The sequence below is a fragment of the Pinus tabuliformis genome, chromosome 9 (genome assembly GCF_031772625.1).
Source record: "Pinus tabuliformis cultivar Carrire ecotype Pingquan chromosome 9, CPIR1, whole genome shotgun sequence".
NCBI lineage: Eukaryota > Viridiplantae > Streptophyta > Pinopsida > Pinales > Pinaceae > Pinus > Pinus tabuliformis.
In genome coordinates, this window is record NC_142307.1 from 1,057,520,597 (window position 1) to 1,057,548,227 (window position 27,631).

At 43.2% G+C, this 27,631-nt stretch overlaps 1 protein-coding gene and 3 pseudogenes across 1 annotated transcript; all 4 read right to left on the reverse strand.

The window, feature by feature from the left end:
* Positions 1-17,396: 17,396 nt before the first annotated feature.
* On the reverse strand, positions 17,397-18,637 carry LOC149152360 (uncharacterized; annotated as a pseudogene).
* A 97-nt stretch (positions 18,638-18,734) lies between these two features.
* LOC149152361 (5'-adenylylsulfate reductase-like 5 pseudogene) lies at positions 18,735-19,386 on the reverse strand (annotated as a pseudogene).
* Positions 19,387-23,387: 4,001 nt separating this feature from the next.
* On the reverse strand, positions 23,388-24,627 carry LOC149152362 (uncharacterized). Its single transcript, XM_089443456.1, has 4 exons — positions 24,445-24,627; positions 24,064-24,297; positions 23,760-23,842; positions 23,388-23,658 (listed from the first exon to the last, which is right to left on the reverse strand). Exons 1-4 carry the CDS (start codon positions 24,625-24,627, stop codon positions 23,388-23,390), a joined length of 771 nt encoding a protein of 256 aa, XP_089299582.1.
* A 97-nt stretch (positions 24,628-24,724) lies between these two features.
* LOC149152363 (5'-adenylylsulfate reductase-like 5) lies at positions 24,725-25,392 on the reverse strand (annotated as a pseudogene).
* Between the last annotated feature and the right edge of the window lie 2,239 nt (positions 25,393-27,631).

A 27,631-nucleotide genomic window follows, 5' to 3' on the forward strand; every position in this document is an offset into this window, starting at 1 on the left:
AAGCGGTTGAAAACACGTCGTTTTAGAGCCATTAACGAGCGCGAAACGACAAACGCCCGGCAATCTTTTTAAGTTCCACGGTCGTAAAAAGAGCTTAAAATGACCGCCCTTCGTTCCCTTTAACGAGCTGAAAGGAGGCTCGGCAATCTTTTCTTGTTTCATGTCGGAAAAGAGCTTAATGACGACAGTTTCGAAACCAAGTGTATCTAGGACAATCATGACTCCACCGCTTTTGAGAACCTGCACAATGAAAAATACCTGCATAAATCCGTTCGACATATTAAAAATATAGTCAAGCATGCATAAAGACATACGACATGACAGAAGTGCTAAGCCCACGGTAAAAATATGACCCAAAAAACCCATATATAGTTAATTAAGCCATTTTTACTATAAATAGAAAGGTAAATAGTCATTTTTACCATTGTTACCAAATTGAGCCTTTGAGGACGTTGTGAAGCTGCGAAGTTGACAAGCCAATTCTTCCTCGTGCAGACACCATTTGGCAAACGGTTTGCTCCAGGTAGGTTTCTCTTGCCATGTGCCCTGTTTTGAGTCTTTTTATAGGCATTTTAACGGTCGGATTGGCCCAATTGGGCGATTTTTTGAGCCAAGGGTGCGCTCTCGGTCAGCGCGGGTTTCCCGCTCGGGACCGCGCTGACCGATAAAAATTGCACGTAGCAGTTTTTGGGTCAGCGCGGAAAACCCGTGTTCTTCCGCGCTGACCTGGAGAAAATACAAAGGATCCGCCATTGTCAGCGCGACTGTTTTAAAAACAGCCGCGCTGGCGCAGTCAAATTCCAATTTTTACATTTTGAACGTGAATTTTTAACTTGTCAGCACTCTAATTGCTTTTAATGCCCATGCAGGACGCAATGGCCTTCCAGTGGCAAGAGAGGGCTCATGATATTGAGGATGTAGCCGCTTTTGAAAGAGCGGATTGCCGAGACGCCATGCGGGCGTGCGGATTCCTGAAATTTTTCTTGACTCCTCGGTTGAGAGCTCACCACGACTTACTTGAGTTCCTGATCCGGTCATGGAACCCAATAGACGGCAAATTTACCATCCGTGGTAAAGATATTGAGTTTGATCCTATGGACATATATTTTTTGACCGGATTGTCGCGCCGAGGTGCGAGGCCCATTCTGGAGGGGCAGCGGCCCAGCGGCGAGACTCTCGATCAAATCATGGCTCGAGTGTGTCCAACAGCAGAGAAATCGCGGAGTGGGAAGGTATCAATTCCCACGGTGAGAGACATAGTCCTTCGCACCATCCTTTTTATGGTGACCCGGGCAGCGGGATGTTTGGCCAACCACGAGGCCTCTAAGACTCATCTGCTGCTAGCGCTTGATTGTCTACAGCCTACAGTGTTTGACTGGGCCACCGCGGTGACCAACAGCATGAAGAGGCAGCTCAACAACTGTCGTCGCGGCGAGTCGAAACAGTTCGGCTATGGGTCGCTCTTACTCCCACTCATTCTGGAGTGGGTGCCAATCATGCGGCTGCAGACTATGGCCGTGGATCCACCTAGAGGTCCTCGGGAGACGAGGGCCACTCGATGGGCTCGCATTATGCCACGCGGAGGTGGTGGACGGCCAGCTACATGGGGAGTGATCTTTCGAGAGTGGTTGGAGCATCAGATCGTTTTCGTGGAGGATTGGCCATACGCGGGTATGGACTTCCGCAATGATCCTGATATGCCACTGCCTCCAGGAGAGCATTGGGATGATGGAGGTATGATACTTGATTTTTCTGAGTTTTTTAATGTTTTTAATTTTTTATGCATATGTCTTGATAATTGTCACGTTGTGCAGATGTGGGACCTGTCAGACCCATCGGCTTAGCCCCAGAGGCACGGAGAGAGGGGCAGGGAGCTAATGTCCTTGCCTTGGTCCCTCCAGGAGTTGATACTTCGGAGGCCATAGCTCGCAACCTTGAGGGGTTGCTGGTGGTGGTGCCAGACTATCAGGGAGTCGAGGAGGTTCCCATAGAGCACCAGATCCATACAGTGGGGGTGGCACCCAGGGTGCACCGCTTGTTGAGGCGGGTGGCCCGAGCGGCTATGTGCTATAGAGAGCACAACCCAGCGCAGTAGTCGCCTAGGTTTCTTTTTGATGTTTTGAGAGACATATGTCTCATATGTACGGAGGACAGTGACTCTTCATTTTTGACACATACATTTTATTTTTGAGCGCCTCAGTGCGCCACACGATATATATATGTACATATCGATTTTTGGGATGGATCATTGTTACATGTGATGATGCTTTTATTTATGTTATGCGTTTGTTCGATACAACTGTAATCTTATGTATGAATTTGCACAACACATGACCCATGTATTTTAATTTTTTAATGCAAGCTTGAAATCACACACGGCACGCATGCGAATTATGCTTGGAAAACTAAAATGATTTTATTTACATATGCTTATGGTCTTATTATGCTTTCTACGTTTCTTGTATAATATTTATCTGTTTCGCAAATGCCTATCTAACACATGATTCGCCAATGCGTCAGCCAACGTGTTTAATCGTCTAGGGATATGTTGATATGTGATATAATCAAAATTCCTTTCTAACAATCTAACACGCAGGTACAACCTTAGGATGCGTTGGTCTCTAACGGAATATCGCCCGTTGAGTTGATGAACGACAAGCTGGGAGTCTAGGTTCACCATCATTGCACGAATGCCGAGGTCAACTGCTTCGGCTAGTAGCTCAATTACGGCACTGGATTCGGCGACATTATTAGTGGTGCGACCGAGGCATACTCCTTGGAGGTCCAGCAATTCACCGTGAGGATCGTAGATTTCCCATGCCGCAGAGGACAAATTGCAAGTACTATGGTAGGCGCCATCAGCGAAACCAACATAAGGTGTACTAGTCATCTGCACAAGAAGGAGAAAACAAAATAAGAGGCGAACACGCCTTCACACCAAAGCAAAAATGAAATCATGCACACAAAACACACTAAACACGCGTATGTACAGGCTGAGTGCATGAACTCATGCATAATATTTTTTCAGATAAAGCCCATTGTGGGGCTTGTCAAGAGGATTTCCTTTGTAATCAACTAACTCATACGCGCCCTTTTGTAAAGCTCGTTTCACTATATAGGGACCCAACCACATGGATTCGAGTTTTCCTGCCCCCAGCTTATCTTTAGCTTGATCATAGAGCAGTACTAGATCTCCCTCAACGAAGGAACGAGGATGAATATTCTGATCGAAGTGAGCCTTGACTCTCTTATTTTGTGTTTCGATAGCTAGAGAAGCGAAACGACGGGTCTCGTCTAACCGTTCTAGGTACAGAAGTCGTTCCTCCACCGGAGTGGTGTTGGGAAGCAACTCGACAGCTAGTTTCAATGAAGGAATTTCGCACTCAACGGGAAGGGTGGCCTCCAGTCCATAAACCAATTGAAATGGTGTAAAACCGGTGGCGTCCTTCATAGAAGTCTGGTAGGCCCACAAGGCAGGGAACAACATCAAATGCCAATTAGACTTGTGCATATTAACGGTGCATTGAAGCATAGTGATCAAAACTTTGTTCACTGCTTCGACTTGACCGTTGGATTGTGGATAGTACGGTGTCGAACTATCTTGGCGCAAGCCTAGCTGGGTCGTTAGTTCCGTCATCATGTGGTTACGGAAATGTTTTCCGTGATCTGTGACAATAGCCTGAGGGACTCCGAAACGAGTAATGACATGATTGAATAAAAACTGCGCCGCTGTGTAACCGTCTTCGTTTAATGTAGGCATCGCTTCGGCCCACTTGGTGAAATAATCCACGGCAACGATGATATACCCATGCCCCCCGGCCGAACAAGGGTTACAGGACGTATAATCGATGCCCCGCTTGGCAAATGGACCTACGGTAACGACAGGGTGCAGTGGTGCAGGAGGAGCACGCATCTTCCGGTGGTACACCTGGCATTCATGGCATGCCCGAACGGCGAGAATGCAATCTTTGAAAATAGAAGGCCAGAAGTAACCAGCACGGAGGATTTTCTGGGCGGTAGCATATCTGGACATGTGGCCGCCACAAACACCAGAGTGGCAGTCATTCAACACCCTCTCAGCTTCCTCGAGAGTCAGACATCGGCGGAGAACTGAATCAACGCCGAGGCGGTATAGGGTATCGCCCAAGATGCGATAGGGTTGAGATTGGTGACGAATTCACCGTCGAGCGTCTTTCGACACATTAGGACGGAAGGAACACGTCTGCAAATATACGATAATGTCCCCGTACCATGGGTCGAGGGTACTGATAAGAAACAATGTTTCATCCGGGATATGCTCCTCTAAACGAGAGGGTGCAGAACGAGATGGCAAGGAACAGAGCAATTCAGCAAAGACCAGTGATTTCTTTGACTTGGCTACAGTAAACTCTAAGTCGAACTCTTGGAGGATGACAATCCACTTCGAGTATTTTCCCCCCAGCAGCTGACGCGACAAGATGTAGGTCATGGGGTTGCAATCAGAGATCACGGTCGTTGTGCGCAACAGGATATAATGCCGAAATCGTTGAACGGCGCAGACAGCAGCCAATGCCAACTTCTCGACATATGCATAGCGAGTTTCCATATCCAAAAGGTTGCGACTAAGATAGTAGATAACATGCTCGGTGTCGGCATCATCATCTTGCACCAGAACCATGCCGATGGTGGTGTCGGCGGCAGCTAAGTAGAGAGTGTAGTCACGGTGATAGTTCGGAGGTCTTAAGAGTGGAGCTGAAACGAGAAGGTTTTTAAGACGCTCGAAAGACTCCTGGGCGATGGCATCCCATCGAAAGGGTGTGTCTCGCTTTAATAACCATGTGAAACCCTTAGCCACCTCGACATAATTTGGAATGAATCGTCTGAGAAAATTTGCTTTGCCCTGCAAGCTTTGCAATTGCTGCAAAGAGGCAGGGGGAGGAAGGTTCAAGATGGCTTCGACTTTTAGTGGATCCAAACAGATGCCTTCTCGGGAGACGATGAACCCAAGTAGTCGGCCAGATTCTACGCAGAAGACACACTTATGCGGGTTGAGTCGAATACGATAGTGTCAACAGCGGAGAAAGATTTCGCGTAGATGAGATGGATGGTCTCCACGCTTAGCTGAATGAGCCGGAAGGTCGTCCAGATAAGGCTGCACGATGTGTCGAATATCATGAAAAGCATATGACATCGCACGCTGGAAAGTAGCACCGGCATTTTTGAGACCGAAAGGCAGCTTCTTATAGGCGAAGGTACCCCAAGGGCAAATGAAAGTTGTCTTGTGCTGGTTTACAGGGGCTATGTTGATCTGGTTATAGCCAGAAAAGCCGTCCATGAACGAATAGATTTCACTTCCTGCACAATCATCAATAAGCTGATCGATGAAAGGCGTGGGAAAGTTGTCTTTTGGACAGGCATGATTGATATCGCGATAATCAACACAGACTCTGATAGTACCCTTCTTTTTATTCACAGGGACTATATTGGACACCCACTCTGTGAGGGGGATGGCATAGATAAAACCAGCTCTAAGAAGTTTCTCAACTTCGGCTTTGATGGCGGCAGCCTTTCTAGGGTGCACTGGGCGCAAGCGCTGACGAACAGGCTTAGCGTCTGGATAAGTAGGTATTTCGTGCTCCACTATACTAGGGTTGATGCCGGGCATTTCCTCGTAAGACCATGCAAAGACATCACGAAATTCGCGAAATAAAGCGGTATAGAGATGAACTTCCTCAGGAGTGCATGTAACTCCTATGAAAATGTTCTCGACAATCCCTGGTTTGACAGAGATGTCAATAGGTTGGGTCTGCGTGATGTTGCCCATATTGCCCTCCGAAGTCACTTGGTATAACTGAACAGGCGTTTGGAGGGGCGGAGATGGGACACATGATGCAAACCGCTCGAGACATGCGACCATTTCCGAAGGTGGGGGAAGAAATGAAGAGCGATGGTGGTGATCTGACCAAGGGAGGTCTTCGAGAGACATGGTCTCTATGATAGCCTCATCGGAAGGAAATGTCTCCTTCAATGGGTCCGAAGTGGCTTCATCACCCAACCATGGAAAATGATCGTATGAATCGGGAACACTGCTTGAAGAAGCAGGTTCTGGAACGGGGGCCGACGTAGCAACAATCTCGATGTAGTTGAGCTCGGCAGGACTCAACGGCATCATATCGCCCCAAGTGTCTTCTTGATTCACGGGCGGGAGAACCCACGGATCAGAGCGCACTGAAATCATGTTAACAGGGGCGAGGTTTGGAGATGGGAGGGGAAAGATTCCCATTAAGGAGGGATATTTGAACAATCCAGCACCCACGCTTACTAACGACTTGGAGGTATGCTCCACGAATGGCACGTTTCTTTCAGAAGAAGAAGCAAAAAAGGACAGCTGGTCCACCGTGACGATCTTCCCTTGATGAGGGAAACGAACGACGCGGAACAAAGAAGAAGCCACGGCTTGCATGGCATAGGTCCAGCTTCGTCCGAGGAGGAGGTTGTAAGTGAGATTAGCGTCGACAACTTCGACCTCCACCTCTACGGTCTTTTCTTCTAAAGTGATAGGCAATCGTTGGAGGATACCATATGGACGAGATTCTCTTCCATCGAAGGCTTCCAGGGTTGTCGGAGACTGGCTCAAAGTAGGAGACCCAATGGCTTTCCAACATGCAACAGACATAATGCAAGTTGAGGCACCCTCATCGATAACTGTACGATGGATCATTTTGCCATTGATAAGGACCTGTATAAGGAAGGCCACTTGGTGAGGCAATCTCTGAGTGAAACCCTCGAGATCAAAAGAAATTAAATCCGAATCTGCCGGGTCAATGCCACCAATTGCTGATAGCAGGGACTTCCTCTGGGAGGGGCAGCTCTAGAGGACTTCTAATGCGGACATAGCAGATGGAGCCTGAGCTAAGTCCTCGACAATGCTGTAGTGCTGGGCGGCACGAGCATTGGGGTTATAAGATGACTTCCTGAGTACGCCTTTGGGAGGGGGTCGGGGGATCGTCTCAGTGTTGGGCCGTTCGATGTGAAGGGGACCAGAACTGGACGGAGGATCGCTGGAGGTAACCTCCGACTCTTTCCCGGCTTGAGATGGATAGTCTTTCGCTCGAGTTGTCACATGGATGGGAATTGTTCCAGCCATGAACACTTGGGAACCGAACGAGGAAGAAGATTGAGACGGATCTGCCACCATTTGGGTCTGCTGGGAAGGGAAAGGATCTTTAAGCACAGCAGGAGCCCCAGGAGCACCTTTCAAAAGCCGACTGACTTCGGATCACCTCGGGCAATCCTTGGTATAGTGATCCTCATCGCAAATGAGACAAGGATACTTAGGCTTTCGTTTGGCGCCTTCCTCGGAGGGAGGCTTAGAGGAATCCTGCTTGGGCTGTCCAGATTTATCCTTGGCTTTCCCTTTCTTTTTCCCTTTTGAGGATTTATCCGCCGTGGTGGACTGGACGGTGTTTACCTCAGAGGTACTCCCAGGATTTGATGGGCCTTGAGAAGCATTTTTGTTAGAAGAGTTCTGTTTCTGCTTCCCAGGGTTCGCGGCGGATTTCTTTGATGACGTGTTCACAGAACCAATGACTCCATCAACAGAGGGTTTCGGTGGAGCCTTGGACTGCCCAGGCCTCGGGGCATCTGGCAGATACTCATATAAAGTACCTGACTGAGAATACACTAAGTCAAGGTACTGAGCTCGCGCGATTGCTTGCTCTTCAGTTACACATGCTCCCATTGCAATATCCTTTGCGATTTTGGGGACAAAGGAAGTTGTGAACCAATCGGTCAGGAGTTGATCAGGGATCCAGAATTTGATCAGGCGACGATGCCTTCTCCATTCATGTATATGATCAGAGATGTGCGTAGCCGTGTCCTGTTTGAGAGACGTGAGAAGATGTGTCCCAGTCTCGTACCGAATGGGTAACTGAAAATGAGTCAAGAAGGCCATAGCCAACGAGTTGAAGTCTTGAAACATGCCACGATTCAGTTCGATATACCACTTAGCGGCTGAACCAGTGAGAGTTCTCTGAAAGAGGCGGAGCCGGATAGAGTCATCAAGCCACGAATTCGATGAACACCAAAGATGATAGGTCATTACATGGGCCTGAGGATCTTCACCAGCTTTGCCGTCAAACTTTGGAAAATCACCTGGTATTTTGGTTGGAACTGGTGGCCAATATGCGTTATGCAAAATAGGATCATTTGTTAACTTGGACACATCAGGAAGTTCCAATGTCGCTAAGAATGGTAACTGCGGGTTAAAGGACATTTGTGGCTGCGGGTTCGAGGCAGTATTAGGGTTCCAACCAGGTGGTGGTTGCCCCGACGAACTTTGTCCAGATGGGCCTGGGCCGAAAGGACCTGATGCATACGAACTCTGTCCTGATGGACCCGGCCCAAAAGGGCCTGGCGCATAGGAATTTTGTCCGTAAGGGTTCTGTCCATACGTATTCTGACCATATGCGGACAGTTGCCCCTGTTGCTTCCCCCCAGCTCCCCATGTATTAGCAACTTGGCCTACAGGTGCAGCATACTGATAATTTTGGTAAGGGATGACCTGTGGTTGTTGATAATTCTGATAAGGAGCAAATTGAGTTTTCCCCTGGGGTTGCTGGTAGCCATATGTCTGCTGGGCCCCATACTGAACCTGATGAGAAGGCTGCATTTGGTAGGAAGGTTGGGGCTGAGGCCCACCTTGCATTTGATAACTCATTTGAGTTTGAGGCCCGGCGTAATGTCCCTGAACCGGTTGGGCTTGGATCATCTGGCCCGAAGGTTGACTTGGTTGGATTTGGGACGGACCTACCTGCCCAGTAGGACGGACCTGCTGGGTGCCAGGTTGTCCGTGGACCACCAAGGGTTGTCCTTGCGGAACAGATGATTGAGTCGATTGGACGGCTGGTTGACCCTGAGGTTGGCCAGGTTGTCCAGATAGATGACTAGGGCGGAAAATGGGTTGACCCTGCTGTATAGAGGGTTGGCTCGTCTGCCCCCCATGGTGCACAGACTGAACAGAGGGTTGGCCTTGCTGTATAGCAGGTTGCCCCTGTTGGTACACGGGCTGAGCAATGGGTTGGCCTTGTTGTATAGTAGGTTGCCCCCCTTGCCCAGAAGGATGCATGGATTGAGCAGTGGGTTGGGCAGTGGGTTGACCCTGCTGGACGTAGGGTTGCCCTCCTTGCCCAGAAGGATGACCAGACTGAACAATTGGTTGGCCCTGCTGAACGTAGGGTTTCCCCCCCTGCCCAAGAGGATACCCTTGCTGGACTACTGGTTGACCTTGTGGGGTGTAAACTTGCCCAGTTTGTCCAGATGGGTACCCTTGCTGAGGACCAGGTTGACCTTGTTGGATATAAGGCTACCCTGGTTGCCCAGTTGGGTAACCTTGCTGGGTACCAGGTTGCCCTGGGTAACCAGAAGGTTGGTTATGATATGCAAATGATGGACCACCAACGGCCGAGGGTTGTCCTGTGTAGGGTTGTCCCTGTGGGCCCCCAGATTGTCCTGGGTAAGGTGGGCCATAGAGTGGTTGCCCCTGAGGGGTTTGCACATTAGATGGCTGGCCTTGATTTGGCGGTACCTGAGGCTGCCTCCCAGGGGAGATCGGGCGTCCCATATGTATATGAGTAACGGGGTCATAAGTAATCTCGAGAGGTACCGAGATTTCAACGACAGGTTGACGAGGTAGAGCGTGAAGCTCAAGATATTCCCCGTTAGCATCGTAATAGAAGAGAGGACCTTGGTAATCGGGGTCCGTAATGGGCTGCCCAAAAGCATCATACGGCCCTGCCCCTGGAATGCCACCAGAAGAGGGTTGAGCACTTTGGGTAGGATCAACGACTCCAGATGAAATCTGTGGCTGGCTCTGATTATGAGAGGGGCCAGCACCGACGTTTGCAGATGAAGATGTTGACACGGCACTAATGACTGGGGTCGAGTGCGCTATACAAACGGTTGGCTGGGTAGGAACTGAGGTAACGGATGTAATATGAACCGAAGAGATAGGTGTATTAAGAGGTCGCAAAATGAAGGGTCCCGTGGTGGCAATAAGCTTAGGATCCCATATAGTCGTAGAAGTAGTTCTAGCGGCTATCCTATCCCTCACTGATGAATATCTCAGAGGGAGCGGAGAAGTAGCCGGGATCGGAGACTCAATATCTGACACCATGGGTGTCTCACCTGTGCTGGGTGATGTCTCATCCATTTGGGAAGTGGACATCGGAGACGACATACTGAGAGGAGTACAAGGGGTATAGTCGCTGTCAGGCTCCCAGATAGGATTCCAATCTTCTATGTAATCCTCGTCGCCCGGGGCACGTACGTTGATAGGCTGGATACTCGGGATAAGAGGAAGAGTACCGCTTACAACTGGTGTCTCAGGGGGAACTGAAGATGGAGAACCTTGATCACTTGGACCGGGAGTTGACGGGTCAGCCAGGATGACAAGACCCTGTAGAAAACGATAAAGGCCCTACTCAAACTAACGCACACAAGATCTAACCAAGGAATGTTATCATGGCCGAATAAATTTTAAGACACAGGAACCAAACTTGGCCTTTTCATGTTTCAAGAGTCGAGAAAAGGACGAAAAGATGACTCCAGTCTCCTTCGAATGTTTAATGAGCACGAAGTGACAAGACGCTCACAGGCACCTTTTCTTTTAAGGAGTCCGAAAAGGATCAAAAGTGACTGCTCTGGAGACTCTAGGTAGAGGGTTTACCAAGCGACCCGTAAAATGGCTTATACACCCCAGCAATTGTATGAGAGCCAAGGACTTTCCATACTGCAGTCAATCTTTCCGAATGCTGTGTTTGGTGCGTTACGGTTCACAAGGCGGCAGACTCGGCTTCCTACGGATTAAGGATAAAATCCTAGTGGGGTCTCCCTATATACTCGATGGTACGTGGGAGCACAGTCCGTGTTAGACCACTATCGAGTCACAGAAGGAGGAATCACCCAACCGTAATGTGAAACAATAGTGACTATGTTTAAAGACGCCGGAACACGTCTCTAACCTAGACCTCTAGATATTTGCATTTAGTTCCAATGCGTTTTTAGATTAATTCAGTTCATTTTATGGTTGATCTTGAGTTATGTTTCGATTTCAGGCTCTATCGCATGTTCTCTCACAATTTACCTAGATGCAAACTATATGCCAAAGAAAATCATTTTGTTCGATGAATCCTAGCTGTGATAAGGTAAGGAATTTGTTAATCAAACAAGACGAATACAAGCAATCAAACAACCTAATGCAGCTAAGAGCGAGGAAAGGAAACTTTTCTTTTGAAAATGTAAATCAACGAAATGTTCTTTTCCTTTTCAATTCAAAGCAAAGCTACTAGTTTGATTTCTTTTCAATGACACGAAGCACCTAAATGAATTTGGAGGAAACAAAACACCAAGCAAATTACTTAGTGAAAGCACACGAAGTTCTCAAAACACCCAAAAAGATCTCCAAATTGAAGCGAAAACCCTAGCTTCGCACGAGCTATGTGATCTAAGCTCGGGAAGACAAACAAGGAGGAAGCAAGAAACTGCTCGGAACACAACCAAAAGACACTTCAACAATCACTCGAACAAGTGTGAAACGCAAAACTGAAGCTGGCTGGTCAAACAAGAAAATGAAATCCCTACGGAAGACTTGACACACACACGACCGCTAGATGCCCTAGGGTTAGAGTGCGAAATCAGTAGAAAAGAGCAAACACCCGGGGGATGTGAGCCACAACCAGTCAATTGAAGGTTCAACACAATCCAGCAATTGCAAAAGCGATGGCGGAAACGCAAACCAAGCAGCGATAGCCAAGAGGAAGGTATTTGCAAAATCGAAAAATGATCAAAAACGAAACCTCGCGAAACGAGACTTTGCAAACAAGCATTTCAAAGTTCAGGCAATGAAAAACAAGTCATAGACCAAGTGGAAAGAAGAAGGGAAAGTCAGAGCAAGAGGTTCAGGAGGCTGATCTGGACAAAATTGAGTCTTACAGGATCAGCACAGGTGGCCTTCAGCAACTTGGCGCTGACAAGAAGGGTCCTGTAGCAACTTTGCGACGTCAGCGCGGAAGCACACGAGAAAAGCGTGCTGGCTCAAAAACGAGGTCAGCGCGGGTATTAGATGTACAGTCACGATGACAGGAAGAACAAAGAAGAAAGGACGCGACGTCAGCGCGTCTGTTTTAAATTAAAGCGCGCTGAAGGTAAAAAAACAGGTAAAGCCAAAGCAAAACTTCCCAAACCAAAGGCAAGAGCTTTTTAACAATCAAGACACTTCCCAGATGTACCCAGAAAGTTTATAAGCAGAGAAACAATCCCAGAATCTCGAAAAGAGAAAACAATCCAATTCAAACACAAAAGTGGACTCAAGAGACAAAAAGGCTATTCCCCAGCGGAGTCGCCAAATTGTTGGAGAGGCAAATCCCCTCTACGGATAGAGGCGATCCCTACTAGCCCAGAACAGGTCTAGCAACAATCATCAATGCTACTACGCATATTCCTAGTTGCAATTAAAATATGGGAAAGAACACCTACTTGGGGTCCAACGCTTGTCGTTTGGAGAAGAGATGCCACCTTCACTCCTTCGCTTTAGCTGGTCACGATCCTTCCGCGATCCTTGCGAATAGATACCTGCACGCACGAAGAGAAGACAAACACAAGCGTGAAATCTAGTAAAAGCAACTATACATCAGTCAGAAAAGATGTAATTCACATTATACATTGCATAGATAAATGAGAATGGAACAATAATAGCAGTCATCTATTATTAATCGAAATGGAGAAGAGTACAACCAAGCGTTCTGATGTCGATATCCTTCTCAAGAGGGGCCGGTCAGCAAGCTCTTCAAGCATTCACTTTTGAGGATAGTTCTCCCAAGACAAGACACTCTCTCTCTCACACAAATAAATCAACATAACCTTCCTTAAGCTACCAATCACTTCCACACCTATCACACCAACTACCTACAGCAGCAGCAAAATGAGCACACAATACAAAATATGCCAAATATTCCCACTACTAACTAGCTGCTCATGGTAATGGTGGAGGCTTATATAGGAGAAGGAGTCTCCTAGAAAGGTGGAAGGATGAGCTTATCTCCAAGGGGAGAGGTTGCAAAGGGTCGAACAGACATGCCATAGAAGGGAGGCGACATTCACAAGACTAACAACCAAGCCTGGAGTTATCTGGAAGGCTGGCTGTTGGAACAAATTCGCCTAAACTGGATCAGCGCGGGTGCATAACGGGCCTGGAGCGCTGAGAGCGCGAGGCATCAATAGTAAAGCCTCGATCAGCGCGGGTTGATACAAGCGCAGGTAGCGCTGGTGAGTCAGCGCGGAAAAGACGTGTGCTTCCGCGCTGGCAGCGCACGTGGTTAGTTATAAAGCGCCAGTGAGCGTGGAAATTTTAGAAACAGACACGCTGATGAGGAAAGCTTTAGAAAAAGTGGGTTTTTGACCAGTTCAGAAGGCATGGACTTGGTTATTGTGAATTCTTGGCACAGTAGGGATACTGACTAGATGAAAGTGACAAATTACTGTGTAACACTTACGTTTCTGTTTTCATAATCATTATCCTGTACATAACACGTTGTTTTGATGCTCCTTAATTCACTGCTATTTATATTTTCATTTCTGTTTTCTTGTAGCTGTCAGCTGATCAATGTTTTTCTGCAGGTTTTATTAGGCAGCCCAGGCAAATTTTCATCTTTTTGATAACTATTGGCATATGAGATCATCTTGTCCTTCCTGCTAACTTTCATTTTCTGAAGTTTAATTCCAGCACTGTCCTTTTTCAAGTTGTGATTTTCTTATTTATTTTTCTGTTATTTAGACATCATACTACTCATCCGTTTATGGTTTCTTTCTTTAAGCCAGGTGACTCTATTAGTAAGAAATCAAAATATTACTTATTGTAGTGTGATTTAGTTATCATATTGCTTAAACTTGTTCATGATTGCTTCCCACAAGGTAGATTGAGCTAAAGGGTAAAGGATCAGAAGAGTTGAAGTAGTGTGACTAGTTTCTTTTATGCAATTTAATTTCTTGCCATTTAGTTATCATATTGCCTAAACTTATTCATGATTGCTTCCCACAAGGTAGATTGAGCTGAAGGGTAAAGGATCAAAAGAGTTTAAGTAGTGTGACTAGTTTCTTTTATGCAATTTAATTTCTTGCCATTTAGATATCATATTGCTTGACTTGTTCATGATTGCTTCCCACAAGGTAGATTGAGCTGAAGGGTAAAGGATCAGAAGAGTTAAAGTAGTGTGAATTAGTTGCTTTGCTTTGAGTTGCTTTAAGTTCAATTTTTACTTTCTTTTCATTCAGCAGCAAGGATACTGGGCCATTGTCATTAGTTCACTGTTTTTCTTAAGAATTGATTCCATTACAGTTGTTTTAAAGCTTTCTTTTTGAGCACTTTCTAAGTTTTGAAAAATCATTGTAGAAATCATCATCATCATCCATCCATATTCCATACTTAACTTTCATTTCCGCCATCACACATTAGGGAAAGATAAGTCCAAAAACAAATTAAAAAAAACTCAAAAACGACAAAAGACTAAGGAAATGGTTATCTAGTACATATAGTACACTTCATTCGTCAGTTTACGAATCCCAGATTGAAATTTTAAATAGAAATTTAGAACACACTAAATTGACCAAACAGATCACATCCATGAATGGAGACGTTGTTGTCGTTTAATTAAGTTATGGATCCCTGACCAACTTTTGACCAACTGGTTCACAACTTCGTTCGTTGGTCCGATAGCCTGGGACATCACTATGGGGGAATGTGTCACTGAAGAATAGGCCATTATGCATGATAAATACCTTGACTTGGTTTACTCCTAGTCTGATACGTTATATGATTATCTCCCATACGCTCTGCAACCCGGAACTTCCCAAGCTCTATCAACACCATTTGTTGATGGTGTCATAGGTTTCATTAATGCATCCTCTCGAAAAGCTTCTGCCAACCCTGTGAAGCAAAAATCTAATGCTCCAAATGAAAATGCTTCCTAGGATTCATCCAATTTTGGTAAGACTTCCAAGGTTAACGCCATTCAGTCCACCTCGGCGAACAAAACTTGGAAAGGTAAGAAGAAGGGAAAAGGAAAGAATAAAGCTGATCAACCCAAGCAGGATCCCCCTAAGTCTCTGGCTGAGGAAGGTACCAAGCGCAAACCTAAGTACCCTTGTATTATTTGTGATGAGGATCAATATACTAAAGACTGCCCAAGGCGTTCCGAGGTTAGTCATTTTTTAAAAGGTGCTCCTGGGACTCTTGCTGTGCTTAAAGAGCCTTTTCCCTCACACTAGACTCAAATGGTGGCTGATCCATCTCAATCCTCTTCCCCATTTGGCTCTAAAGTTTTTATGGCTGGAAAAATTCCCATCCATATCAGTACATGGTCAAAAGAGTATCCTTCACCCGCTAGGAAGGAACTTGAGGTCCCCTCTAGTGTTCCTCCATCTAGCTCGGGTCCGCTCCATATCGAGCGACCTAGTACTGAGACAGTCATTCGACCTCCTCCTAAAGGAGTGCTCTGAAAGTATTCTTACAACCCTAATGCTCATGTTGCTCAGCATTATACCATCATTGAGGACTTAGCCCAAGCTCCTTCAGCTATGTCTGCATTAGAGGTGTTACACAGTAATTTGTCACCATCCCTGTTACCCCTTTTCCTGCACATTGGAGGACTTATTCCGGGACCTGTGAGAAGTGACATAACCTGAAAACACTTGCATTGTATCCCCTTGATATGTACTTCATATGCCTTGAAGACACCTTCTGAAAAATACCCACAAAAATAGCCCTTTTTCCATTTGCGTGGGTTCACTGTGTATAACTCGCGCCAATAGGGGAAATCCTCCAAAGAGGGCGCGCCAGCTGGCGCTCTGTCTTAGAGTTGCGTAAAGTTTTTAACAAACAAACTTACGAATGTTCTTCCTAACCCACTCATGAACTGGATCTATATTGAGTTGGGTCATTTTGGCTTCGAATCTCCATAGAAGGGAAGTAGTTCTCCACCTCTCATGGAAGCTTCTTAGTGATAAATCCAATCCCATGAATCTTGTGGATGGCCCTAACTCCTTCTCCTCTATCTATAAAAGCTTGTCCTTTTGCCTTTGACAAGTTAGAGTCTCCAAGTTCCAAATTCTAAGTCCCAAAGTCTGAGAATTGCTAAGCTTATGCTACAAGGAGCCTTACTCATTCCTGTTATCTCAAAATCAAGCCCTAGAAGGCTGCAAACCAGGAAGACTTCAAGTAACTATTTCAAACCAATCTTTAGACTAAGGCTTAGCCTCCCTAGCCTGAGAGGGCTCTCTCAAAGGGTTATTGATTTTGACTAATAATAAGATGGCTAACTCTTGTGAAATAACATTGACAAATATGAAGGCTGGACAAATATTAAACTAATTTCCATTGGGCCTATGGAGTCAACCATACTTCAGTAAATAATGATACTTCCTTTACATAGAAGTCAGGGCATTTGGCATTTAGATGTTCAGAACACAACTCATATAAAACCATAGTTCATACATGCATACAGGAAGTCAGAGCACAATCAGTGAATTCTGAGTGATTATACATATATGCAACTGTAAAAGACAATAAGGAAAGAATAAAATCACACATTCTAAACATGGAAATCCCTCATGAATCCTGAGAAGAAAAACAGTCAACTTATATTACTGAACTCTGTCTTTACATAAGCCAAAACAATCCTCTGTTATAAAAATTTTCCAACCCTTATTACCTTGCTGTTTCAGCTATATATAGAGTGCTTATTCTAACTGATTCGAGCTTCCTTCTCCAGCATGAGGGGAGCTCGATAACTACCTCTAATGACACCTATCAACTATTTAACTAACTAATAAATACAATAAAGTGCTGACTGGAGTCTTCTAAGAGTTCTAAATTACTATGACTCTAACTCCATATTAGATGCTTGATGGCTTTAATTACAATGAACTTCGTTCTTTGACATCTGCTTCCCTTCTGGCGGTGGCTCTGATGGATGTTTGTAGCTGCTTGCTGGCATTTAATGTCGTATCCTTTTACCTCTGCTGAGAAATAGGAAACTGTCCCTATTTTTATGCCTTTGTTTTCCTCAAAGATATTCAGAAGTAATTAGCCATGTACTGTATCCTTTAATTACCCAAGATGGAGTGCCACATCCTTGATGTGCTGTCCACCGTTTTCATGTATCTGTGTGATGACAAAATCTTTCAAAAAGATTTGCTGCTTTATCAATCATAATTGATCAACGGAATTGAAACATGCAGCTACAGCAGTTTCGTAGCGCGCTACGAAACTGCTGTGTAATTTCAAAAAACTAGCTAAATGATCGCCACTGTTCATGGCTTAAGCCTGCTCTTCTCTAACTACAAAATTTGGATGTTTGACCTCATTACAGCTGGCATTTCCATAATGCAAAAACAGCAACCATCTTATTCAAGCTTACTCTGTCCAAATCACTAATAATCTCTTCACACTTGATAATGTGATGCATAAAGTTATCAGCGTATAGCTTTGAAGGCTTTGATTCAACAATATGAACGATATCCTCATCAATATAAAAGTCAACATCTGCATTTGATATAATTCCTCCATCATGATCAATTGCATGAGTCTTATGCTTGTATGTCATAACTTCTGATAAGAACAGCTTCAACTGATGCCAATATGCATTCTGGTTATTTTTTTACAAGAGCTTCATCATAGTTTGGTACTGAAGGAGTAATAAATTTAGGACAGGCATATGAAAAAAAATTCATCATACACAGCCTCATCACTTCTCTGCATTCTTGCCATCTTCTCCCCATACTTCCCTTTCAGCTGATTGTTCACATTTTCCTCAACAAGCTTCATTTGTGGACAGATAGAGAGGCATATAGCCAATAGAGCATATATCTGTTCATTTTTCTTCAGAATTTGGTCAAACTGTGGAGACTTTTGATGGAACTGTTTGGTCTTTGTTATATACAACAGAACTTGATTGAAGGCCCGTATTGCCTTAACATACCTTCTCAACATAGGGTTGGCGAATCTATAATAATAAATAGTTGTGATATGGCTTCCAATCACTGAATTGTAGACACCTGTCTGGTTAACATCTATAGCTGCCAAGCACTTGAGTCCACTGTAATAATCTCCAAGAAGGCAATGTACACGAAGTAGACCAATAATACTAAAGTATCCCAGAACCTTCAGAACATTGCTTCCTCCATTGTAGTCATATCCATCAGTTGCAGTAAATGTTAAATTACCTTCTTTCTCTTCCTCTAGGATCTAGATGATCTCAGACTTCTCAACAAGAGCCTGTAAATAGTTGAGCACACTATAGAAATTCCACACCTCATTTATATTTTTGTGACAGTGGCAACAATTTTTTCCAATTCAGAAGGAAACAATACAGACCACAGTTCTCTAGATTTGAAGCAATAATTCTTAAACACTATATCTGACATGTCCTGATTGTTGATACCATAACCTTGGATTGATCCTTTTTTCTATATCAACAAAATATAAGTAAATATTTGACATCTGTTTAAGAAACATAGTCAGTGCTTCATTGGTTCTAGGAAACAAGTGTGCCCTTGCATTGTTATCAACAAAAAGATGTAGCTGTTGCTCAGTTAAATCTGTCATTGGCAGAGGATTCGCTTGAGATATGGGATAGGAAAGCCTATATGATTCAAGTTCTTTTCCACTGTGAGAATCTACAAATGAAAAAATCCCTGTCTCATCATGTCCTAGACCACATTTCCCTATTTTCAGAACAGCTGGACTCTGGTCTATGTACTGGGCCTTAACCAAGAGAAACAGAGGCCAAAGATGCCCATACTCTTGCATTCTTAGCACCTTCTTGAAAGTTTCTTGTCTTTGAAAACTTTAAACGACACCAAATTCTATTCAAGTTGAGCATGTGCATTGCATGCTTCAAAATAAGTGGTGTATTTTCACTCAGGAGTGCCAAATTTACATGCCAAATACGCCTTAACCGACACCGTTTGACCTGTAATAAGACCTGTAATCTCCTTATAGAAATGTACAAGTGAATCAAGGTCTTTTAATCTTCGATAGCGCACCCTTGATGTCTGGTTCTGTAGAAAGAGAGATGGAAAACTATGAACTCCATTCCTCGAAAGAACACTGGGCATTAGAACAGACTCCTCTACAGCTACATGGTAAATCTTTGGAAACATTGAAGATAGGTCATCATATAAAGATCGACATAACTGTGAAAATGGACACCATGAAGCATGAAATAGCACCGCCATGTGGGCATCATGATAACGTAGCATATCCAAGGCTCTTTCAAATGATACATCATCAAGCTCACTAACCCTGGAAGGGTGAAAGACTGGAGTTTCAGATGACTCAAAGTCAGCAGCCATGCATTTTTCCAGCCATACAAAGGCCACTTCAGGCAAAGAAGGGCACGGGCAATATGTCAGTCTGCTTATGAAATGAAGCATTCTTTTCAATCACAGCGTGGTGACCTTTCCCTTCGATATTTTGGTCTGAACTCACTGGCAAACAGTTTCTTGAATGTGCACATCCCAATTGAAATCCAACATCCTTAGCAGAAAGCCCCTTTTTTTTAAATTCTCTTTGTATTTACAGAGTTCATCAACGAAATTCTTTCACTGAGTGAATGATAGTGGATGAGACGACCCTTTACTGTGGAAGATTCCAATATTGTGGTCTCCAGATCTACACCGCCAATAACCCGATCACATAGTCGAGCCAATAAAAGTCCAACCTCTACCATGCAAAATCCCAGTTACCTAAAACTATTCCCAAGCTTTTCAAAGTCACCACCGTGAGGTCTTTGTGAAAAACTACCACAGCATATTCTCGATCAATTACCTTGGGTTCTGAATTCCCTTTTGGTGGCGAGGCTGCCCTTTTCTTATGATCTATATCACCTTTCGGTGATTCATTTTCACGGTCCAATTTAGAACAAATATTTCTGAAAGCAACCCCTCAATTTTCGAGCTACTGCAATCTCTGTAATGTGGAGGTAGTACGGCCTCTGTATCTGCTCTGAGCATTGTGCCTTTCCGATCTTTCTATTCTTCAAGACATTTTGCAAATTAGAAACAAAGGAAAGTGACAAGAGTCCATTCTTCCCAGAAGTCATACTGCCAGATTGATCACAAATCGAAACCAGAATCAGAAGTTTCGGTCTTAATAGAGAATTTTCAAATTTGGTTTTGGATGGAAATCTCGATTTGAATAGTACAGGCAAGAATCAAATTTGAAGGCTACAGAACACGTGTCAAGACCGACATGTAAGACCTTGCACATGTTATCCCCGTAAAATTCTTGCAGAAAATATGACAGCTGGGGTGAGATGTGCTATGGATCAGCATGAATTCCCCATTTCGTAGCGCAGTTAGTGCAAAATTGGTGTTTTCCGCTACGAAATCACCTAAACCGAGGTTTCTGCGCTATGAACTTTGAAATAGGATTTGCATATGGAACTTAGGTGCGGTGTGAGACCAGTGATGGACTACAACAGAGAATTGACCCCTTTTATACATACCAGCAATACTCTTAACAAGACTCCTATTCAAACTATTTAGACTTTAAAACCAGATGAAAAGACTAGACCCGAAATTGACACCAACCCTTTGACAAACAATCGAACTGATGTGAAAAATTTAAAATTTTTTCTTGAGTGATAACAGTGGCTCCACTTGGGATAGTGTGCTCCTGTAGTACACTAAGAACTCGTAGGTCCAGTGCTTTATCTTTTTTATTACAAACGGAAATTTGCTTGACAAGCATCCTTTTCAAGCTTCTGGGGGCTTCACCTCAGGCTTGAGCTTGATGATCACTGTAGGAAAATGAAATCTACCAGTACTGAAAAAAAATGCTCAGTCACCTTGAGCTTATTTGCACTTTCCTACCTACCTACCCTATCAGCTGCAAGCTCCACTTGTAGCTCAAGCAACATGATATTTCCAATAAAGCCAATCAATTGTCTTCTCTGATATTGGAGGATCTTGACTGCATTCAACCTCAAAATAACCATGGTAGTGAGATGACCAAATCAACCTATAATGTATATGATCTTCATAATGCAAATGAAATTGAAATACTGATGTGCAAAACCTTGCCATGTATTCACTTATAGGGTTAAAGAAAACATGGTTATTTTGATAATCATCATAACATTCTATCTCTTTAGACAACTGATCCTCAGCCATACAAAATTCCTTTGATGTGCTATCCAACTGCCTTTCTGCATGATTCCCATAGACAATGTAATTTTCCTCACTATTGTGATCATTCTTTGATGCAAGCTGCTGCAAGGAATTACAAAAATGAACAACCTTTTCTTCTGCCTGAGGGTTATAAAAGCTATCTTCCAGTACTTCTTCTTGGTGTTTGCAATCAATTTCATACTCATGATGATTCGAAGACTGAGAAGACTGTTGCATCTCTTCATTCATATCAAAAGATAAAACATGGTTTTCACAAGTCAACCCCTGCTGCTCTTCATGCTGTGTTTCATGGGATGTTATACTTTCTTCTTGGTGCTGGAATGCATTGTTATGGAGAGCCTCTAAAATTTCTTCATCCATAAATTCATCATCATCATAACAATCCTCCAAATACTGAATAAGACTTAAAGAATGTCTACAACAATCTTTAAGCAGCAATAAGGAAGGATAACCTTCTTTATACATGTCACAGAACATATCATGGAAATTAGCAAGAGAGTATAATGAACCATTTTCCAAACTTTTATACCAAGACCATGATTTTCCTACTAAAGTGGTCATAAACATCCTCATGAGGCAATCCTCAGGAAAATGAACCTTAAGACTGCGTACATGCATATGAAACCTAACCAAATGAAGAGCAGCATTGTCTTTCTTTTCATCTTTGAATATTGGAAGATCCTCTAACCAATCAACCTCTGGCATAGGATTTGGAAAACCAGGGATATGAGACCAATTCATAGAGCATACCTGGCATTCATTCTTGCAGTGGAATTCATCTTGAAACTTCATCAAGCTACTGATCTTCTAGCAGTGGAGTCACCTTCCAATTTCTTATTTGATGTGTGGAGTCAGCAAGGTAGTTTTGCAGCCTCAAAAAGATTTCTGAGCTCCTGCTACCTTCAGAAGTTCAGCCATTGATTTCAGGAATGAATAATCTTCAGGCTCCCGGCAGACGCACCAAAATGTTATCTCAAAATCAAGCCCTGGAAGGCTGCAAACCAGGAAGACTTCAAGTAACTATTTCAAACCAATCTTTAGACTAAGGCTTAGCCTCCCTAGCCTGAGAGGGCTCTCTCAAAGGGTTATTGATTTTGACTAATAATAAGATGGCTAACTCTTGTGAAATAACATTGACAAATATGAAGGCTGGACAAATATTAAACTAATTTCCATTGGGCCTATGGAGTCAACCATACTTCAGTAAATAATGATACTGCCTTTACATAGAAGTCAGGGCATTTGGCATTTAGATGTTCAGAACACAACTCATATAAAACCACAGTTCATACATGCATACAGGAAGTCAGAGCACAATCAGTGAATTCTGAGTGATTATACATATATGCAACTGTAAAAGACAATAAGGAAAGAATAAAATCACACATTCTAAACATGGAAATCCCTCATGAATCCTGAGAAGAAAAACAGTCAACTTATATTACTGAACTCTGTCTTTACATAAGCCAAAACAGTCCTCTGTATAAAAATTTTCCAACCCTTATTACCTTGCTGTTTCAGCTATATATAGAGTGCTTATTCTAACTGATTCGAGCTTCCTTCTCCAGCATGAGGGGAGCTCGATAACTACCTCTAATGACACCTATCAACTATTTAACTAACTAATAAATACAATAAAGTGCTGACTGGAGTCTTCTAAGAGTTCTAAATTACTATGACTCTAACTCCATATTACATGCTTGATGGCTTTAATTACAATGAACTTCGTTCTTTGACATCTGCTTCCCTTCTGGCGGTGGCTGTGATGGATGTTTGTAGCTGCTTGCTGGCCTTTAATGTCGTATCCTTTTACCTCTGCTGAGAAACAGGAAACTGTCCCTATTTTTATGCCTTTGTTTTCCTCAAAGATATTCGGAAGTAATTAGACATGTTATTTATCCTTTAATTACCAAAGATGGAGTGCCACGTCCTTGATGTGCTGTCCACCGTTTTCATGTATCTGTGTGATGACAAAATCTTTCAAAAAAATTTGCCGCTTTATCAATCATAATTGATCAACGGAATTGAAACATGCAGCTACAACAGTTTCGTAGCGCGCTATGAAACTGCTATGTAATTTCAAAAAACTAGCTAAATGATCGCCACTGTTCATGGCTTAAGCCTGCTCTTCTCTAATTACAAAATTTGGATGTTTGACCTCATTACAGCTGACATTTCCATAATGCAAAAACAACAACCATCTTATTCAAGCTTACTCTGTCCAAATCACTATTAATCTCTTCACACTTGATAATGTGATGCATAAAGTTATCAGCATATAGCTTTGAAGGCTTTGATTCAACAATATGAACGATATCCTCATCAATATAAAAGCCAACATCTGCATTTGATATAATTCCTCCATCATGATCAATTGCATGAGTCTTATGCTTGTATGTCATAACTTCTGATAAGAACAACTTCAACTGATGCCTATATGCATTCTGGTTATTTTTTTACAAGAGCTTCATCATAGTTTGGTACTGAAGGAGTAATAAATTTAGGATAGACATATGAAAAAAAATTCATCATACACAGCCTCATCACTTCTCTGCATTCTTGCCATCTTCTCCCCATACTTCCCTTTCAGCTGATTGTTCACATTTTCCTCAACAAGCTTCATTTGTGGACAGATAAGAGGCATATAGCAAATAGAGCATATATCTGTTCATTTTTCTTCAGAATTTGATCAAACTATGGAGACTTTTTATAGAACTGTTTGGTCTTTGTTATATACAACAGAACTTGATTGAAGGCCCGTATTGCCTTAACATACCTTCTCAACATAGGGTTGGCGAATCTATAATAATAAATAGTTGTGATATGGCTTCCAATCACTGAATTGTAGACACCTGTCTGGTTAACATCTATAGCTGCCAAGCACTTGAGTCCACTGTAATAATCTCCAAGAAGGCAATGTACACGAAGTAGACCAATAATACTAAAGTATCCCAGAACCTTCAGAACATTGCTTCCTCCATTGTAGTCATATCCATCAGGTGCAGTAAATGTTAAATTACCTTCTTTCTCTTCCTCTAGGATCTGGATGATCTCAGACTTCTCAACAAGAGCCTGTAAATAGTTGAGCACACTATAGACATTCCACACCTCATTTATATTTTTGTGACAGTGGCAACAATTTTTTCCAATTCAGAAGGAAACAATACAGACCACAGTTCTCTAGATTTGAAGCAATAATTCTTAAACACTATATCTGACATGTCCTGATTGTTGATACCATAACCTTGGATTGATCCTTTTTTTTATATCAACAAAATATAAGTAAATATTTGACATCTGTTTAAGAAACATAGTCAGTGCTTCATTGGTTCTAGGAAACAAGTGTGCCCTTGCATTGTTATCAACAAAAAGATGTAGCCGTTGCTCAGTTGAATCTGTCATTGGTAGAGGATTCGCTTGAGATATGGGATAGGAAAGCCTATATGATTCAAGTTCTTTGCCACTGTGAGAATCTACAAATGAAAAAATCCCTGTCTCATCATGTCCTAGACCACATTTCCCTATTTTCAGAACAGCTGGACTCTGGTCTATGTACTGGGCCTTAACCAAGAGAAACAGAGGCCAGAGATGCCCATACTCTTGCATTCTTAGCACCTTCTTGAAAGTTTCTTGTCTTTGAAAACTTTAAACGACACCAAATTCTATTCAAGTTGAGCATGTGCATTGCATGCTTCAAAATAAGTGGTGTATTTTCACTCAGGAGTGCCAAATTTACATGCCAAATACGCCTTAACCGACACCGTTTGACCTGTAATAAGACCTGTAATCTCCTTATAGAAATGTACAAGTGAATCAAGGTCTTTTAATCTTTGATAGCTCACCCTTGATGTCTAGTTCTGTAGAAAAAGAGATGGAAAAATATGAACTCCATTCCTCGGAAGAACACTGGGCATTAGAACATACTCCTCTACAGCTACATGGTAAATCTTTGGAAACATTGAAGATAGGTCATCATATAAAGATCGACATAACTGTGAAAATGGACACCATGAAGCATGAAACAGCACCGCCATGTGGGCATCATGATAACGTAGCATATCCAAGGCTCTTTCAAATGATACATCATCAAGCTCACTAACCCTGGAAGGGTGAAAGACTGGAGTTTCAGATGACTCAAAGTCAGCAGCCATGCATTTTTCCGGCCATACAAAGGCCACTTCAGGCAAAGAAGGGCACGGGCAATATGTCAGTCTGCTTATGAAATGAAGCATTCTTTTCAAGCACAGCGTGGTGACCTTTCCCTTCGATATTTTGGTCTGAACTCACTGGCAAACAGTTTCTTGAATGTGCACATCGCAATTGAAATCCAACATCCTTAGCAGAAAGCCCCTTTTTTTTAAATTCTCTTTGTATTTACAGAGTTCATCAATGGAATTCTTTCACTGAGTGAATGATAGTGGATGAGACGACCCTTTACTATGAAAGATTTCAATATTGTGGTCTCCAGATCTATACCACCAATAACCCGATCACATAGTCGAGCCAATAAAAGTCCAACCTCTACCATGCAAAATCCCAGTTACCTGAAACTATTCCCAAGCTTTTCAAAGTCACCACCGTGAGGTCTTTGTGAAAAACTACCACAGCATATTCTCGATCAATTACCTTGGGTTCTGAATTCCCTTCTGGTGGCGAGGCTGGCCTTTTCTTATGATCTATATCACCTTTCGGTGATTCATTTTCACGTTCCAATTTAGAACAAAGATTTCTGAAAGCAACCCTTCAATTTTCGAGCTACTGCAATCTCTGTAATGTGGAGGTGGTACGGCCTCTGTATCTGCTCCAAGCATTGTGCCTTTCTGATCTTTCTGTTCTTCAAGACATTTTGCAAATTAGAAACAAAGGAAAGTGACAAGAGCCCATTCTTCCCAGAAGTCATACTGCCAGATTGATCACAAATCGAAACCAGAATCAGAAGTTTCGGTCTTAATAGAGAATTTTCAAATTTGGTTTTGGATGGAAATCTCGATTTGAATAGTACAGGCAAGAATCAAATTTGAAGGCTACAGAACACGTGTCAAGACCGACATGTAAGACCTTGCACATGTTATCCCCGTAAAATTCTTGCAGAAAATATGACAGCTGGGGTGAGACGTGCTATGGATCAGCATGAATTCCCCATTTCGTAGCGCAGTTAGCGCAAAATTGGTGTTTTCTGCTATGAAATCGCCTAAACCGAGGTTTGTGCGCTATGAACTTTGAAATATGATTGGCATATGGAACTTAGGTGCGGTGTGAGACCAGTGATGGACTACAACAGAGAATTGACCCCTTTTATACATACCAGCAATACTCTTAACAAGACTCCTATTCAAACTATTTAGACTTTAAAACCAGATGAAAAGACTAGACCCGAAATTGACACCAACCCTTTGACAAACAATCGAACTGATGTGAAAAATTTAAAATTTTTTCTTGAGTGATAACAATTTCCATGAGGCTAAATCTTAAGTGAGGAGATTCTTATCCAAGTGACCAAGGAGAGAAAGGCTTGTTCCCCATTCCCAACAAGCTTTGCAAGGGATGTGCTGTTGATCACCCAGCCAAAGGAGGATTTGATGTCAGAACTATGGTTGTATTCTTATTTGTTGTTTATCAATAATGGACGACTATCATTATGGTTCCACTCTTATTGTCTTTGTAATGATGATTGAGTTATATCCTTTCTGACTGGTATATAGTTGCATCTATTGGATTTTATGCTTGTATTTGTGTCGTTCTTTGCATGTGCAGGTGTCCGTTCACGAGGATCGTGGGGATTGTGACTGGCCGAAGCAAAGGAATGGGAGCGACTACTCTTCTACAAATATTAGCGTTGGAATCCAGGTAGGCCCTCATCATCGGTCTTTGATTTGCAATTAGGAACCTGTGCATTAGCATTGTTTGATTATTGCTAGACCCCATTTGGGCTAGTAGGGATCGCCTCTGTCCGCAGAGGGGATTTACCTCCACAACAATTTGGAAACTCCACTGGGGAGCTAGTCTTTCTTTTTGGTTGATTCTTGGTTTATCCTACTTGGTTAGCCTTCTAGGTGAATCCTTGTGTTGCTTCTTGCCCCTTGGTGTACCTGGGTACTGTTGACTTAGCTTTGGCTCTTTTTTTTTTCTTTTTTTCCATAGCAAACTCGGTTGGCACTCTTTTATAGTGTTACAATCACGCCAGTTGGCGCTAGTTGCTCATTGACAACTCGCGCCAATCCTTGAAAGGCGCTCTTTTTGGCCTGACAGTCGCGCCATGCCTGGGAAATTTTGAAGTTTGCTTGGTTGTGAGCCCTCTGAGCTTGGTTTTTGTTCTAGGTACCTTTTTTAGACTACTTGAGTGTGTTGGAGTGTGATTTGACTGGCTTTGATCTTTTTGGAACTCTCACCCAATTTTCTTGATTTG

What these genes read in the sequence shown, in the direction of transcription:
- LOC149152362 (XM_089443456.1), bottom strand. Translation starts at nt 24,627, where the DNA reads ATGACAGATTCAACTGAGCAACGGCTACATCTTTTTGTTGATAACAAT. An exon ending in GGTATCAACAATCAGGACAT is followed by an intron (nt 24,298 to 24,444) that starts GTCAGATATAGT and finishes AACTATTTACAG; the next exon opens with GCTCTTGTTGAGAAGTCTGA. An exon ending in CAGAGAAGTGATGAGGCTGT is followed by an intron (nt 23,659 to 23,759) that starts GTATGATGAATT and finishes GAATGCATATAG; the next exon opens with GCATCAGTTGAAGTTGTTCT.